The sequence below is a fragment of the Cervus canadensis genome, chromosome 11 (assembly GCF_019320065.1).
Source record: "Cervus canadensis isolate Bull #8, Minnesota chromosome 11, ASM1932006v1, whole genome shotgun sequence".
Taxonomy (NCBI): Eukaryota; Metazoa; Chordata; class Mammalia; order Artiodactyla; family Cervidae; genus Cervus; species Cervus canadensis.
The window spans coordinates 34,318,109-34,333,085 of NC_057396.1; the positions used below are offsets into that span (position 1 = coordinate 34,318,109).

A 14,977-nucleotide genomic window follows, 5' to 3' on the forward strand; every position below is an offset into this window, starting at 1 on the left:
GTCGGTAGGTGCCCAATATGCTACTGGAGATCAGTGAAGAAATGACTCCAGAAAGAATGAAGGGATGGAACCAAAGCAAAAACAATACCCAGTTGTGGATGTGACTGGTGATAGAAGCAAGGTCCGATGCTATAAAGAGCAATAGTGCATAGGAAACTGGAATGTTAGCTCCATGAATCAAGGCAAATTGGAAGTGCTCAAACAGGAGACGGCAAGAGTGAACATTGACATTCTAGGAATCAGCGAACTAAAATGCACTGGAATGGTTGAATTTAACTCAGACCATTATACCTACAACTGTGGGCAGGAATCCCTTAGAAGAAATGGAGTAGCCATCACAGTCAACAAAAGAGTACGAAATGCAGTACTTGGATGCAATCTCAAAAACGACAGAATAATCTCTGTTTATTTCCAAGGCAAACCATTCAAGACCACAGTAATCCAAGCCTATGACCCAACAAGTAATGCTGAAGAAGCTGAACGGTTCTATGAAGACCTACAAGACCTTTTAGAACTAACACCCAAAAAGGATGTCCTTTTCATTATAGGGGACTGGAATGCAAAAGGAAGAAGTCAAGAAACACCTGGAGTAACAGGCAAATTTGGCCTTGGAGTACGGATTGAGGCAGGGCAAAGGCTAATAGAGTTTTGCCAAGAGAACGCACTGGTCATAACAAACACCCTCTTCCAACACCACAAGAGAAGACTCTACACACGGACATCACCAGATGGTCAACACTGAAATCAGATTGATTATATTCTTTGCAGCCAAAGATGGAGAAGCTCTATACAGTCAGCAAAAACAAGACCAGGAGCTGACTGTGGCTCCAATCATGAACTCCTTATTGCCAAATTCAGACTGAAATTGAAGAAAGTAGGGAAAATCACTAGACCATTCAGGTATGACCTAAATCAAATCCCTTATGAGTATACAGTGGAACTGAGAAATAGATTTAACGGACTAGATCTGATAGACAGACTGCCTGGTGAACTATGGACGGAGGTTTGTGACATTGTATAGGAGACAGGGATTAAGACCATCCCCATGGAAAAGAAATGCAAAAACGCAAAATGGCTGTCTGAGGAGGCCTTACAAATAGCTGTGAAAAGAAGAGAAGAGAAAAGCAAAGGAGAAAAGGAAAGAGATTCACATTTGAATGCAGAGTTCCAAAGAATAGCAAGGAGAGATAGGAAAGCATTCCTCAGTGATCAGTGCAAAGAAATAGAGGAAAACAACAGAATGGGAAAGACTAGAGATCTCAAGAAAATTAGAGATACCAAGGGAACATTTCATGCAAAGATAGGTTTGATAAAGGACAGAAATGGTATGAACCTAACAGAAGCAGAAGATATTAAGAAGAGGTGGCAAGAATACACAGAAGAACTGTACAAAAAAGATCTTCACGACCCAGATAATCATGATCGAAAGATCACTCACCTAGAGTCAGGCATCCTGGAATGTGAAGTCAAGTGGGCCTTAGGAAGTATCACTACGAACAAAGCTAGTGGAAGTGATGGAATTCCAGTTGAGCTATTTCAAGTCCTAAAAGATGATGCTGTGAAAGTGCTGCACTCAATATGCCAGCAAATTTGGAAAACTCAGCAGTGGCCATGGGACTGGAAAAGGTCAGTTTTCATTCCAATCCCAAAGAAAGGCAATGCCAAAGAATGCTCAAACTACTGCACAGTTGCACTCATCTCACACGCTAGTAAAATAATGCTCAAAATTCTCCAAGCCAGGCTTCAGCAATATGTGAACTGTGAGCTTCCAGGTGTTCAAGCTGTTTTTTAAAAAGGCAGAGGAACCAGAGATCAAATTGCCAACATCTGCTGGATCATCGAAAAAGCAAGAGAGTTCCAGAAAAACATCTATTTCTGCTTTATTGACTATGCCAAAGCCTTTGACAGTATGGATCACAATAAACTGTGGAAAATTCTGAAAGAGATGGGAATATACCAGACCACCTGACCTGCCTCTTGAGAAACCTATATTTAGGTCAGGAAGCAACAGTTAGAACTGGACATGGAACAGCAGACTGGTTCCAAATAGGAAAAGGAGTACGTCAAGGCTGTATATTGTCACCCTGCTTATTTCACTTATATGCAGAGTACATCATGAGAAACACTGAGCTGGATGAAGCACAAGCTGGAATCAAGATTGCCGGGAGAAATATCAATAATCTCAGATATGCAGATGATACCACCCTTATGGCAGAAAGTGAAGAGGAACTAAAAAGCCTCTTGATGAAAGTGAAAGAGGAGAGTGAAAAAGTTGGCTTAAAGCTTAACATTCAGAAAACAAAGATCATGGCATCTGGTCCCATCACTTCATGGCAAATGGGAAAACAGTGGAAACAGTGTCAGACTTTATTTTTGGTGGCTCCAAAATCACTGCAGATGGTGATTGTAGCCATGAAATTAAAAGACACTTACTCCTTGAAAGTAAAGTTATGACCAACCTAGACAGCATATTAAAAAGCAGAGACATTACTTTGCTAGCAAAGGTCTGTCTAGTCAAGGCTATAGTTTTTACAGTGGTCATGTATGGATGTGCGAGTCGGACTATAAAGAAAACTGAGCGCCGAAGAATTGATGCTTTTGAACTGTGGTGTTGGAGAAGACTCTTGAGAGTCCCTTGGACTGCAAGGAGATCCAACCAGTCCATACTAAAGATCAGTCCTGGGTGTTCATTGGAAGGACTGATGCTGAAGCTGAAACTCCAATACTTTGGCCACCTCATGCAAAGAGCTGACTCATTGGAAAAGACGCTGATGCTGGGAGGGACTGGGGGCAGGAGGAGAAGGGGACAACAGAGGACAAGATGGCTCAATGGCATCACTGACTTGATGGACATGAGTTTGAGTAAACTCCAGGAGTTGGTGATGGACAGGGAGGCCTGGCGTGCTGTGATTCATGGGGTCGCAAAGAGTCGGACACGACTGAGCGACAACTGAACTGGACTGATGTATCCATCACTAGAGTAACATAAAATGTATTTTCACTGTCTTAAGAAAAAATCCTCTCTTCTCCACATATTCATCCCTCTTTATGGTTCTTTCTTTGGATTTCCATCTCTCTGCTTACATTTTTGTCCATCTGTTCTTACATGCTGTCTACTTGACAGTCCTTAGCATATTAATCATGGTTGTTTTAAATTCCCAGTCTAAGGCCAAAACTGTGCCATGTCTGCTTCTGATCTTTGCTCTGACTACTCATGTTGTGTTTTTTGCCTCTTAGTATCTCTTTAATTTTTCTTCCTGATAGCCGGACATTATGTATAGGATAAGAGAAACTGCTGTAAATAGGCTGTGAGTAAGGTGGCAGTGAAGTCTGTGCACAGGGGATGGTTTCCATAGTCCTATAATTAGGTGTTGGTCTTTTGGTGAGCCTATGCGTCCAGACTGTGAATTTCACAGGTGTTTCTCAGTCTTTTTTTCCTCCCCTTTTAGGTAAAGGAGGTAACTAGAGTGTCCTGGAGTTGAATGTTTCCCTTCTCCTACTTGCAAGGCTAGAAGTGAAATTAGCTGGAAATTTCCCATGCCCCCAGGTTACTTAGGCTCTGATAGTATTCCAGCAAGTTAGGCTTTGGTTAACTAGTTTCTCCTGAAGGCAGACCTTGTTAAGAAAAACAGATGCTCTGGTGTATTTCAAAATGGTTCCTTTTCTTCTTCCCCTCCTAGAAGCATGAGGAAACTTTTCTCCCATATTTACTGTGAGAACATGGGCTCCTGGAGGTAAATCTCAGATAATTGCAGGGCGGGAAGGTGGGTTTTTAACTTTCAGAGTTTTTTACACTGAGCCTCCAGCAATTTGTCAGTTATAGTTCACGTTTTCCTACTCTGGCACTAGTTTCAAGTGAGTCTGCCCTTGTGTCTGGTAAGTATTCATCTGTATATCATTCCAATCTTGGGGGCAGAAATTTGCCCTTTTGGTCTTTACTTCTTCTAGGAATCCTTGAAGAGTTGTTGATTTTTTTAGTCTGTTCAGCTTTTTATTTGTATTTATGACTTCTAAACTTCTCTGTGGCATTTTCAGTTGAAATTCTTCAGTTAGCTTTAAAAAAAGAAAAAGATCTCCAAAAAAAATTAACACTCAGGGTAGTTTGGCAAAACTTGTCTCACTTTTATGTATGTATACATATTATATATGTGTGTGTGTTTGTTGGGTTGTGATATAAAATGTATTTTTTTAGATCAAAGAAGCCTGCAGGCCATTGTGGTTAATTACACTGGCAAATAAAAGCACAAATTAACCTCAAAAAAAAAAAAAAAAAGAAGAAGAAGAAAAGAAATTCTTCAGTTAATTTGATAGCTACAAATTTCCCCCAGACTGAAGCAAAAAAAAATTTGTGTTATTGCTACTGTTGCTAGGAGCTTCCCAGGTGGTGCCAGTCATAAAGAACCCACCTGCCAACACTGGAGATGCAAGAGAGGAGGTTTGATCCCTGGGTGGGGAAGATCCCCTGGAGAAGGAAATGGCAATCCACTCCAACACTCTTGCCTTGGGAAATCCCATGGAGGAACCTGGCAGGCTACAGTCAACGGAGCAGTAAAGAGTCAGACACACACGACTGAGCACACACACACACACACACACACTGCTGCTAAGGTTGTTAACTGTTGTGATTTTGCTGTTGATGTTGAATCTGTATTATACATGAATTGTAAAGAATTAAAGGAATAAGTTTTTAGGTGTAAACCTTTTGACTGCATGGAAACTCCAATAAGAATTTTCAACTAATTAATACATTGAGTCTCTGTCACATCCTGATAAACCATCTTTTTTAAAAATTTTAAGTCAAAAAGCACAGAAATCTAATTTTAAACAATGGAAATAGGCATTAAAGTGAGAGGTTATTAGAGTGTTAAATTTTTTTTTTTTTTACAAACCAGATTGTTTCTAACTGATCCTGATTTTCAAGTTTAAAAGTTATGAAATAAGGTTATAAAATCAGGAACCAAAGAGTCAATGACTATTTTTAAATTAACATTTTCCTTGGCACCTTTGCTAGATCATTTTCTCTTTACTGTTGTCCTGAGATAGTTCAGAGAAGGCTGGACACAATCACAAACAATTTGTGATCAATCCGGCAGGTATAAAATTCCCAAAGTTCACTTCATAAATCAGGAATGCACTCAGAGGAGATGGTTTTGTATCCCACACTAGGAGATCCTAGATTTTAGAGGAAACCCTAGGGGAAATCATTATTTACCTGTCTCATTCCTAGAAACTTCTATCAGGAAACTGTATGTATCATATAAAATAAGAGAAGTCTGACTGAAATGTTTGTGCTCACAATTTGGGAATCTCTAACGAGGTCCAGATTATCTGCAGACTGGGGTTAGAGATTTGTCATAGTGGTGAGACTGGCTGGTGAATTTGCCCCAATGGATTAATTTCCATTCATTCACTCAATAAACATCTGCCGAGTGCTGACTAGTGAGCCACATGTGTTAAGTGACAAAGAAAAGGACAATTTTTAATAAACCTTAACACTCAGCAAGGACTTCCCTGGTGGCTCAGACAGTAAAGCGTCTGCCTACAATGCTGGAGACCCAGTTTCAATCCCTGGGCGGGGAAGATCCCCTGGAGAAGGAAACGGCAACCCAATCCAGTATTCTCGCCTGGAAAATCCCATGGACGGAGGAGCCTGGTAGGCTACAGTCCATGGGGTTGCAAAGAGTCAGACAGGACTGAGCGACTTCACTTTTCTCTTTCACTTAACACTCAGCTCAGCTTGAGGCACTCAGAAAGCGCTTGAGGGAAGAATTAATCTCAGTCCCTCCCTATCTAGAGAGACTGACATTAAAGTAAAGCCTGTAATAGCCAGAGGCTCTGTTAGCACCCTCTATGGTGCAGACCCTGCTTCCTGCCCTGGCACCAACAGCCCATCCTCTGTAGCCTGCAAAGATTTCAGAGTGAGGAATGGATGTTTGCTTTGAAGACTGAAGACATGGCAGTCATGGGTGGAGCTCCAGCCCACAAAGTAACCTGGTTACAAAATCAGCTTCTAAAGTCGTGTTAACCACTTTGCAGTCACCATGGCGCTGGTGAAACCTGTGGTTCTCTCATCAGGAAAAGGCAATCCAGGTAAACACATACTAACAAATGATTTCAGAAGGTTCATATATGAGAAACCTCTTTCTTTGGAAGTCATATCCAAGAGTATTCGGCACCTAAGAGTCAGACTCAACTAAATGGCAGAGCCCAATTTATACTGCCACAAGTACCTACTAAGCGCCCTTCACCAATTTAGACTTGCAAATCTGTATGCACGCCTAGGCAAGGCAACTGCTAAGCCCCCAAACTCCCATCTGGGTCTCAGCTCCAGGGCACACTGAGCCTGCAATTCGCCATTCTGACCCCTCCACCGGTTCTGCTCACCTTTCCCAGCTCTGTGCTCAAGCCAGCAGCCCGCAACCAACGAGTTCTTCCATTTCCCTGCCCCCCTTCCCTGCCCCCGCCCTGCCATATGACCCCCAGGCGACTGAGTTTTAGATACTCAGTTCCCCAGCCCCGAGATTTTTATTTTTCTTGCATCAGTCCCACTCCTGGGTTAAGAAGCAGAAAACTGGAATAAGGCCTCTTGGAAGTTAGGTGTTCTGAACCCTGAGACCACCAACCTGAAAGGGGAAGAAGTGTGGCGCGAGGGCCGTGTATCGAAGAATATACTGTGGTTTCTGAACCCTGGACTGGGACGTGGACCTGTGGCCTGGGCCACTCATCACACACCCGCGCTGGTTTCAGCTCTGTCTGGCAGAATCACCTAGCTGGGGTCCTTGCAGCCCACCGTTGGCCCGCGATGTGGCCGATGCGCTCGCGGTGCTGGGGCATTTGTATGGGAAACAGCAGATTGCGCATGTGCAGTAGACCTGGCGCCCCTGTAGCCCGGGAACAGCCCTCTGTATTCTCTTAGGGCCGTCGAAGAGGGCTTGGAGTCGAAAAGTCAGGCAGAGGGCTCTGCAGCTGAGTTGTGGAGGGAGTACGAAGGTCAACATGCTGCTTAATTGGGTGTTACTGCGGTCGTGTGCATAGGAACCCAAGACACTTGAGACTGAACAAAGTAAATCCGTGTGGATGCCCCTGTGCGCCCGTGTTGTTTTATGAGTTCCGGTGGTGTGGAAGTGGGCACACATTTAGAGGCAGTAATGAGACTGTGTGTGGGTAAGAGTATGACTGGAAGTGTGAAGTGAGGAGGGTGAGAGTGCAGAGCTGGAATCACTTGCCATTGGGATATTTTGGCATGAAGCGCACGGAAACCGCGGGGACATCGGGAAATAGATTGGGCCGGTGAGAGATGATGGATGGCTGGTGAGGAAGGGGAAGGATCAGTATATGCCTCGAGGTTTAGGAAACATCTATGCCTTACATCTCCCCGCTGAGTGCCAGCGGGGCACCCAGGCCTTCTTGTTTGGACCACCCATTGCGAGTCCGGGCAGAAAACGAAGTGGAAATTTCCATAGTATGGGTTGCAGTCTTACGGAATCCCCTATGCGGACCAGGAAGCTCTTCTAGATCCCCACCTAGGAGGGAAACAGTTTCTAGCTTGACTCTCCCTCAGACACAGGAACACAACCCAATCGCAAAAATGGAAGATAGGGTGTTCAGAGCGCTGTAAGGCTAGACTGGGATCGGTTGCCTTTCGCTAGAAACGCCGGATACTAAAATAAAGATCATTTGAGTTTTTTTATTAAAAAAAAAAAAAAAGTTTTCAAGATGGGAATGTAGCCCCCATCTCAAAGATAAGTGTGTGTTGAAACACTGAGAATTTATTTGCTATGATCTTACTAGCTCATATTGGCACAGCTGGTACTGACTTCAGGTCTGACAAAGTGGCTTGCCCCTTCATTTCTTGATTCCCAGAAGCCCCATCCCTCTGTGTATCGTTCTAGCCGCCTGAATCAGACACCCTATCTTGGGGACAGAATCGTCCACTCTGCTGTACATTAACCCTCCAAGCATCACTTGGGATACTGTCAGACTGCAAGGCAGCCAGGATTCCTTGTAATGTTGGACGCTGCCCTACAAGATCGCCGCACAGTTGGGGATGGAGTAGGACGTGTTCAAACCTCAAGGAACTGAACAGGTGAAATTTACCGTGACGTCAATTTGTCCTCAAATTCCTGGTAACTTTTAAGTGTATTCTTTTTTGGGTCCCTACCAACCCTCCCACCCCTGCCGTCAGTGATCTCAATGCAAATACACTTGGGGTGGGCTTGCTGGATGCTCCAGGCTCTGGACGCAAGTGGTGACACCATCATTCTGGGGCTTCAGGATCCTTCCCGTCATTGGTTGCCTGGAGCTCTTGGACCACCCCAGACGCAGAGCTGCGGAAATAAGAGCAGCTGCTGGTGCTGGAGGCATCAGAGGCAGGCGTTACCAGATCCTGTCACTTCTGCAGTGCCATCGCCTACCGCCAAGGCTACAGTAACTGCTCCCTCCTCTGCTTCAAGCCGCCCAGCTCCTGTTGCCAGGTAAGTCTGGAGACTCCAGCTTAGCTGGATTCTATTCTCTCCCCCTCTCTTCCCTTTCTTCATTACTTTTTCTTACCTGATCCCCTTTCCGGTATCAAGAGTGCCGGTCCACGTTCTCATCACGCTCTGTGTCACTCCGCGGTTCTTCCCAAGGATTCCTCCACACAGGTAACACTGAACGGTCTCAGTTCCTGGACTTTGTGCTCCACTCTCCCCTTGCCACAGCGGGCTCCAGGCTCGTTTCTCCCGCTGCACACGTGCTTAGGTCAATTTCTAGATTTTGGAGCTTTCCAGGTGCCACCCACAGAACAGGACGCAGGAATAACTTTGTGCAGACCGAGTGCTCTGGAATCACATCTCATGCCTAGTGGTCTGTGGGAAATGGGTTCAGAACTTGGTCCAGCCAAAGCGGGTGGCAAACAGGTACAACGACTAAGGGGCAGGTAACTGTTAAACGCAAGCCCCAGTTGCAGGTTCTGGGAGCTTTTTTCCCAGTTTAAGTTCTGGGTCCCAATTTGAGACTCTCCCAGCTTGCTTCTTACAGGGTCCTCTTAGCCCTAGTGTGGAGTGGCTGACCGGTAGAATCTGGTTTTTTAATTCTCAGGGATTCCAACTTCTGTGATAAGTCCTTTCTAACCCCCTTCCCCAATGAGATATGAGGAAAAGCCCAGCACCAGCAGGACAGCTCTGGGTGGCCCAAAGGGGAAAGCTGTGGTGACAGGTACTCCTAGTCTGTCCTCCAGGAGCCCTGGCCAAGAGGAAACGATGGTGAAGGGGAGTGAGATGTCCAGCCTGAAACCAGGATGCAAGGGTGTTAGAAGCGGAGGTAGGGGTAGAGCCCAGGTCTCTGGGTTCACAAAACGAACTGCTGCAGGTGGTGATGTCACTTTCCCCCTTGCAGAGAGGCGTCATGGGGTTCTGGAAGTTTCTGCCCTTCCTGTTCCTCGGCTTGCTGGTCATGTATCAGGCAGGCATGCTCCAGGCAGCACCGTTCAGGTAAGACAGTCCCACCAGGTGCCCTCTCGCCTCCCACAAATCCTGTGTTCTCAGTTGTGCTGTGCTGAATCTTTAACAACTGGCTCGTGGTGCGGGGGATGCATGGTGGTAATGTATGAATGTACACTCTATAGAAAGCTCATCATAAATGTTTTATAACACAAGGATGTGTAGCACATAGTTTACAAATAGGCATAAGACAGTACTCATTATTATAAGTTTCATATAACTCATTGAACTTCATAACATACTTTTGTTGCTTTTACCAAATATTTGTATCTTGAGCAAAAGAGAGTTGCTAATTTAACCATAATTTGAAAAATAGATTTCATCCTAATTTGCTAACTGCTTGGCCAATACATTTGTCATTAATTTGATGTGTGATCTAGTCATCTAATTTCTCATCCTGATTCAAATTATATTTATTAAACTGAAACCATTTTCAGATTCAAACTATCATTATCATTTAATTTTTAACAATAGCTGCATTTAACACTGAGCTCATAAAGTTCCAGAAAATCTAACTATCAGTTTCCAGCAAACCATTTCTTAGAGGTCACACCAGAGCCTAACTCCTGGAGAAGCTACATTTTTGAATAGAAAATGGGCTCATTTCCTCCACTGACATTTGGAGCAGCCACATCCTCAGGGGAAGCTGCAGAAACCAGGAAACCTGGCTGCTTATCCTGAGGGTGGGGGTAGGCAGGGACTCAGAGCCAGTATTGGACTTGCTTCTTTCCCCTAGGTCAGCCTTGGAGAATGACTTTGATCCTGCTATACTCACAGAGAAGGAAATGTGCCTCCTATTGGCTGCAATGATGAACGACTATGTGCAGATCAAGACCAGTGAACTGAAGCGGGAGACAGAGAACTTGCGGTAAGGTTCTGCCCTCTGCTCAGCTCTTACCCTCTCCCCTGGCTTACCAGGAAGGGGTGTCCTGACAGGTAGGAGAGAACATAGCCAGGCAGGCAGCCAGCAAGCTGTCACTGTTCATGCCTGGGGTCCAGCTCTTCTACAGGCTCCACTGAAGACAAAGATCATGTGAAGGGACTATGGTTGCCCACATGTAAAAAGATGCCTTTCTGAAAGCAGTGGGGGAAGCTGTGGAATCGTTCACTCTGGAAATTGTCTGGCAGTCCAGTGCTTCCCTAGTGCCTCATCGGTAAAGAGTCTGCCTGCAATGCAGGAGGTCCAGGTTCAATCCCTGGTTGGGGAAGATCCTCTGGAGAAGGAAATGGAAACCCATTCCAGTATTCTAGCCTGGAGAATCCCGTGGACAGAGGAGCCTGGTGGGCTACAGTCCATGGGGTTGCAAGAGTCGGACATGACTTAGTCAGTAAACCTACCTACCTACCTACCTACTGAGGAAACCTCCCAGTATTGGAGGAGTTTACCCTCATAAAGTAAACCCAGGGAATAAATCCCATGTATCTCAGGGGATTTAGAAATGTGGCCCCTCCTCGTGAACCTGGGCATGATATTCTTTCACACCTGCAAGGCATTGTCATTGCATATTTGCAAGGTGAAGCCAGAGCCCTTACAAAGGATGGTGTCAGGTAGTGCAGTGTCTGAGGTAGGTCTGGGGCCTTTAAATGTGTAGAATCTGTGGCCATGTGCATGTTCTCACTGGACCAGACACCCTTCCCCGTCCCCACCTCCCTGTGCACCCTGAGCTTTGAGTTCACACCAGCAGAGCCATGCATTGCACTTGCATCCACCCTGAGAACCTCTCTGCAGAGCAGGAAGGACTGAGCAGCATGTGGAATGCCAGAAAAGGTCACCCCTTCCCCACTGCAGCCCTGCCCCACTCTGCCCTGGCTCAGCGAACCTCTGAGTTCTCCTAGTGGAGGGTGTGTGAGCTGTGCCCCCTGCCTGCCCCTTCCACCTCTGCTCCAAGTGCCCCCTCCCTGGTCTAACCTTCTGCATTCTGGGGCAGCCCTAGCACATAGTATTGTCTGGTTTGCCTTTTCCCTGCAGCCTGGATGGCTCCAGAGCTAAGCGGTACAGTAATCTGAGTATCTATGTGCTGGGCATATACACACAGGACCTCAACAAGGTTTACATATTCTACTTAACTAAAACTGTGGTCAGAATGCTGGAAAGAAATCAGTCATGGTCAGAGTTTTAGAGAAAAATCATAACACCTCACATTGCAAGTAAAAGTGTTAGTTGATCAGCCATGTCGAACTCTTTGTGATCCCATGGACTATAGCCCACCAGGCTTCTCTGTTTGTGGAGAATTCCACAAAGATACTGGAATGAGTAGCCATTCCCTCCTCCAGGGGATCTTCACAACCCAGGGATCAAACCCAGTCTCCCGAATTGCAGGTAGATTCTTTACCATATGAGCCACCAGGGATTAGATAAAGACCATGACCCTCTCACATTGGCATGCCCCAAAGCGCCTACTCCACCCCTTCCTCTCCTTTCCAATTTCTTTCTTCCTATAACTTGATGCATGTGATCTTCTCTGGTTGCTCTTTGGGCTGGTATCAGCGGCTTTCTTTAGAGCAGTGGATGTCTGGAACATCAGATGGGAGGAGGGAGGGCAGGTCTGAAGAGAATCAGGAAGAGATCAGGAGAGAGCAGGTAGCCCCAGGAGTACCTGTGAATTTCATAATACAGCTTCTCAGTCCTGCTTCTCAACATGCCTGTCACTGGGGGAATAAACATATATTTCTAAAAACATCAAAAAATAAATAAATAAAAACATCGGAGTTGTGGATTTCTCTCTAGCTACATCCCATACTAGACGGATTCAGGGACCTGTCTGGCAAGTAGCCTTAGCCCTGGGTAGCTGGAGTTAGGGCTTGGTGGGTGATCCCTGTGAGCAACCTCAGGTAGCAAAAACAGGAGCACTGAGGAGCTACATAGCACCTCTGGGACTTGATGCTACAAATTCACTTCCTCTTCCAGGGGGACAGGGGAGTTTTTCTTTTCCTAAGAACACTCAGTACCTGTGAATGGAATGCATCCTTCAGACGGTCTTAAGAATGAGGTTGGGTGTGGTACTGTAATCTCTCTAGTCACCTAAGCTTAGTTAAGTTTTCATTTGCATGCATGTTCAGTCATGTCTGACTCTTTGCAAGCCCATGGACTGTAGCCCACCAGGTTCCTCTGTCCATGAGATTTTCCAGGCAAGAATGCTGGGGTGGGTTACCATTTCCTCCTCCAGGGAATTTTTCTGACCCAGGAGTTGAATCCACATCTCCTGCGTCTCCTGCATTGGATTTTTTTTTTTTTTTTTTTTTTTACCAAGGAGCCACATGGGAATCCCAAGTTTTTTACTTGCACAGAAAAGACTGGCTGCTATAGTTCTGTGTTCCATGGCTTGTTGTCCAGAGTGGGTTTGGTTTTTCTGACACTCCTGGAAGTGGAGAATGATTGTGGCATTTTCTCTAATGCTCTATGATTTTCTGCTGTGATTTTGTGCTTGGGAGAAATATTTAAGGTTCATTGGTGCCTCTCAGAGCAGTAATTGTACTGTGGGGTAGCCCTTGCCCTCAACCTCTCACTGACAGACTTTCTCTTTATCTCCATTCTGCAAATCAGCATCACTGCCCAGAAAAGATCCTGTAACAGGGCCACCTGTATGACCCATAAGATGGCAGGCTCACTGAGCAGATCTGGGACTGAGATTAAGAGGAACTTCATGTCCACCAACGTGGGCTCCAAAGCCTTTGGCCAGCGCTGCAGGGACCTTCAGGACTGAGCAGTGAAATGACTCCAGGAAGAAAGGTAAGCATGTTAATACCTCAGATAGCAGGGCAAATGGCTGGGTATTACAGGAGTACAGCCCACACTCTTAACACTTCCTGGGCCTATATCATAAAAAAATCCACAGCAGAGTTGCTGGCCCCAGTGTCCAGATACAGAACAGAGAGTCTGAATATCTGAGACCCCTCTAAATTGGGTTCATTTATATTTTCCAGTGTCTTATCTTGACACTGAGAGGAAATATAGATCCTATTCATTTAAAATACTGTTCTTTGCAGTTATAATTGTAATTATTCTAGTTTTTTATTTTGGAAGGCAGAGAGCCTTCCCTTTGGAGTAAGCCCTACAGTGTCATGTACATCTGAATTCAGAGTATAGACTTGGGTTCAAATACTTTGTTTGTCCTTACTAACTATGTAATCATGGAGCAGACCCAGTTACCACATGAGCCTTGGTTTCCCCATATAACTTGAAGGCAACAATAGTACCCACCTTTCATCATTAATATAAAAAGTAATTGAGATAGTACATGACAAGAGCCTCATTATTAATAAGTACTATATTCTAGCTCTTCTTTTTTTTCCTCCTAGGTCACCAAGAAGCTGAACTCCATTTCCTTTCATTTGCATGAAAGCAACGTATTGAAAAAAAAAAATTGAATGGAAGACACATATATGCATGCCTCTTGATACTGAAAACACTTCTTTTTGCTTGAAATAAAGGCAAATGCAGAATAAAATCATTGCAATTACCCAATGTGCATCTTTTTATATTTGATTCTGTATTTAGTAAATATGACACACATCTCATTGACTTAGCTGGCAGCAAACCTGGACCCTGTCAACCAAACTGTCAGCTATTCTGTGAAACCTCAGGAGCACATGAGGTCGCTGCCTTGTGGGTGTCTGGGGATGCATCGCAATACCGAGCCTCAGTGGAACTCTTTGCTTAAAGAAATGTTTTTTATCTTGATGAAGTGCATTATGTACTTCATCAAGATAAAAACATATTTTCAATACAGTTAAAAGGACAGTTGCTGCTATTTATGCTGTTTTTTCCATGAGAAACTCAGGGAACTGTGAACACTTTGTTGACCAGGCTGGCTCAAATGAGGCAGTGATACCATGCTTGGGCTGGGTCATCAGCATCATGTACCCTCAGTGTCAAGTGAAAAGCCCTTATTGGAATTAGGACCCTCAGCATCTCAAAGAGACATTCACATTTATTTTCAGGGAGTGCTCTGGTCCCCAGCCACAGAGGTTATCTGTTCTCTTCTCCTTGACTCCGATTTCTCCTTACCCATCCCCCATTCCTGCTTTACCTCTAAACAGCCACTCTTCACACCCCCCACAGCCTGCAAACCCCTTTAGAAGCAGTGGCTCACAGTCTGAAAAGGGGATCACAGACTGGAAGACCTGGAAAGGTCATCAGACACCATCCAATCCAATGTTTTACTTTCTGAGTTGCAGAAAAGAAAAATGCACTGCTCAGAGGCCTGCAGTAAGTTTAACAGGGACACTCCCATGTTTAACAATCACTGAGTCTCTCCTGTAGGCTTAACACTATTTTAGCTCCAAGAAGAGCAATGAACAGAACAGAAAAAAACCCCTGCATTCGTGGGGCTTATATCCTAACCAGGGGAGACTGAGGTGACCCAGCTGTAGAGTCAGAGGCATTCAGTATTAGAAGGAATCTGAGATGTCATAGGGTCTAAAGGCTTGTTAAATGAAGAAATCTCCCAGCATCAACATTCCTGGTATCTGTTGGAAATTCTAGATACCAGCTATTG

General features: G+C 44.9%; 1 protein-coding gene across 1 annotated transcript; it reads left to right on the forward strand.

The window, feature by feature from the left end:
* The first annotated feature begins 8,393 nt into the window (after positions 1-8,393).
* Positions 8,394-13,944, forward strand: LOC122450297 (calcitonin receptor-stimulating peptide 2). The gene is made up of 5 exons (XM_043482556.1): positions 8,394-8,474; positions 9,376-9,470; positions 10,216-10,347; positions 13,024-13,209; positions 13,779-13,944. The coding sequence occupies exons 2-4, from the start codon at positions 9,385-9,387 to the stop codon at positions 13,181-13,183; spliced, it is 378 nt and encodes a 125-aa protein (XP_043338491.1). The 5' UTR covers positions 8,394-8,474; positions 9,376-9,384; the 3' UTR covers positions 13,184-13,209; positions 13,779-13,944.
* The last annotated feature ends 1,033 nt before the right edge of the window (positions 13,945-14,977 follow it).

Excerpts from the sequence above, each read along its gene's own strand:
- LOC122450297 (XM_043482556.1), top strand. The coding sequence starts at position 9,385 with ATGGGGTTCTGGAAGTTTCTGCCCTTCCTGTTCCTCGGCTTGCTGGTC. Across the intron at positions 9,471-10,215 it reads CTCCAGGCAGCACCGTTCAG|GTCAGCCTTGGAGAATGACT; the intron begins GTAAGACAGTCC and ends TCTTTCCCCTAG. Across the intron at positions 10,348-13,023 it reads CGGGAGACAGAGAACTTGCG|CATCACTGCCCAGAAAAGAT; the intron begins GTAAGGTTCTGC and ends TCTGCAAATCAG.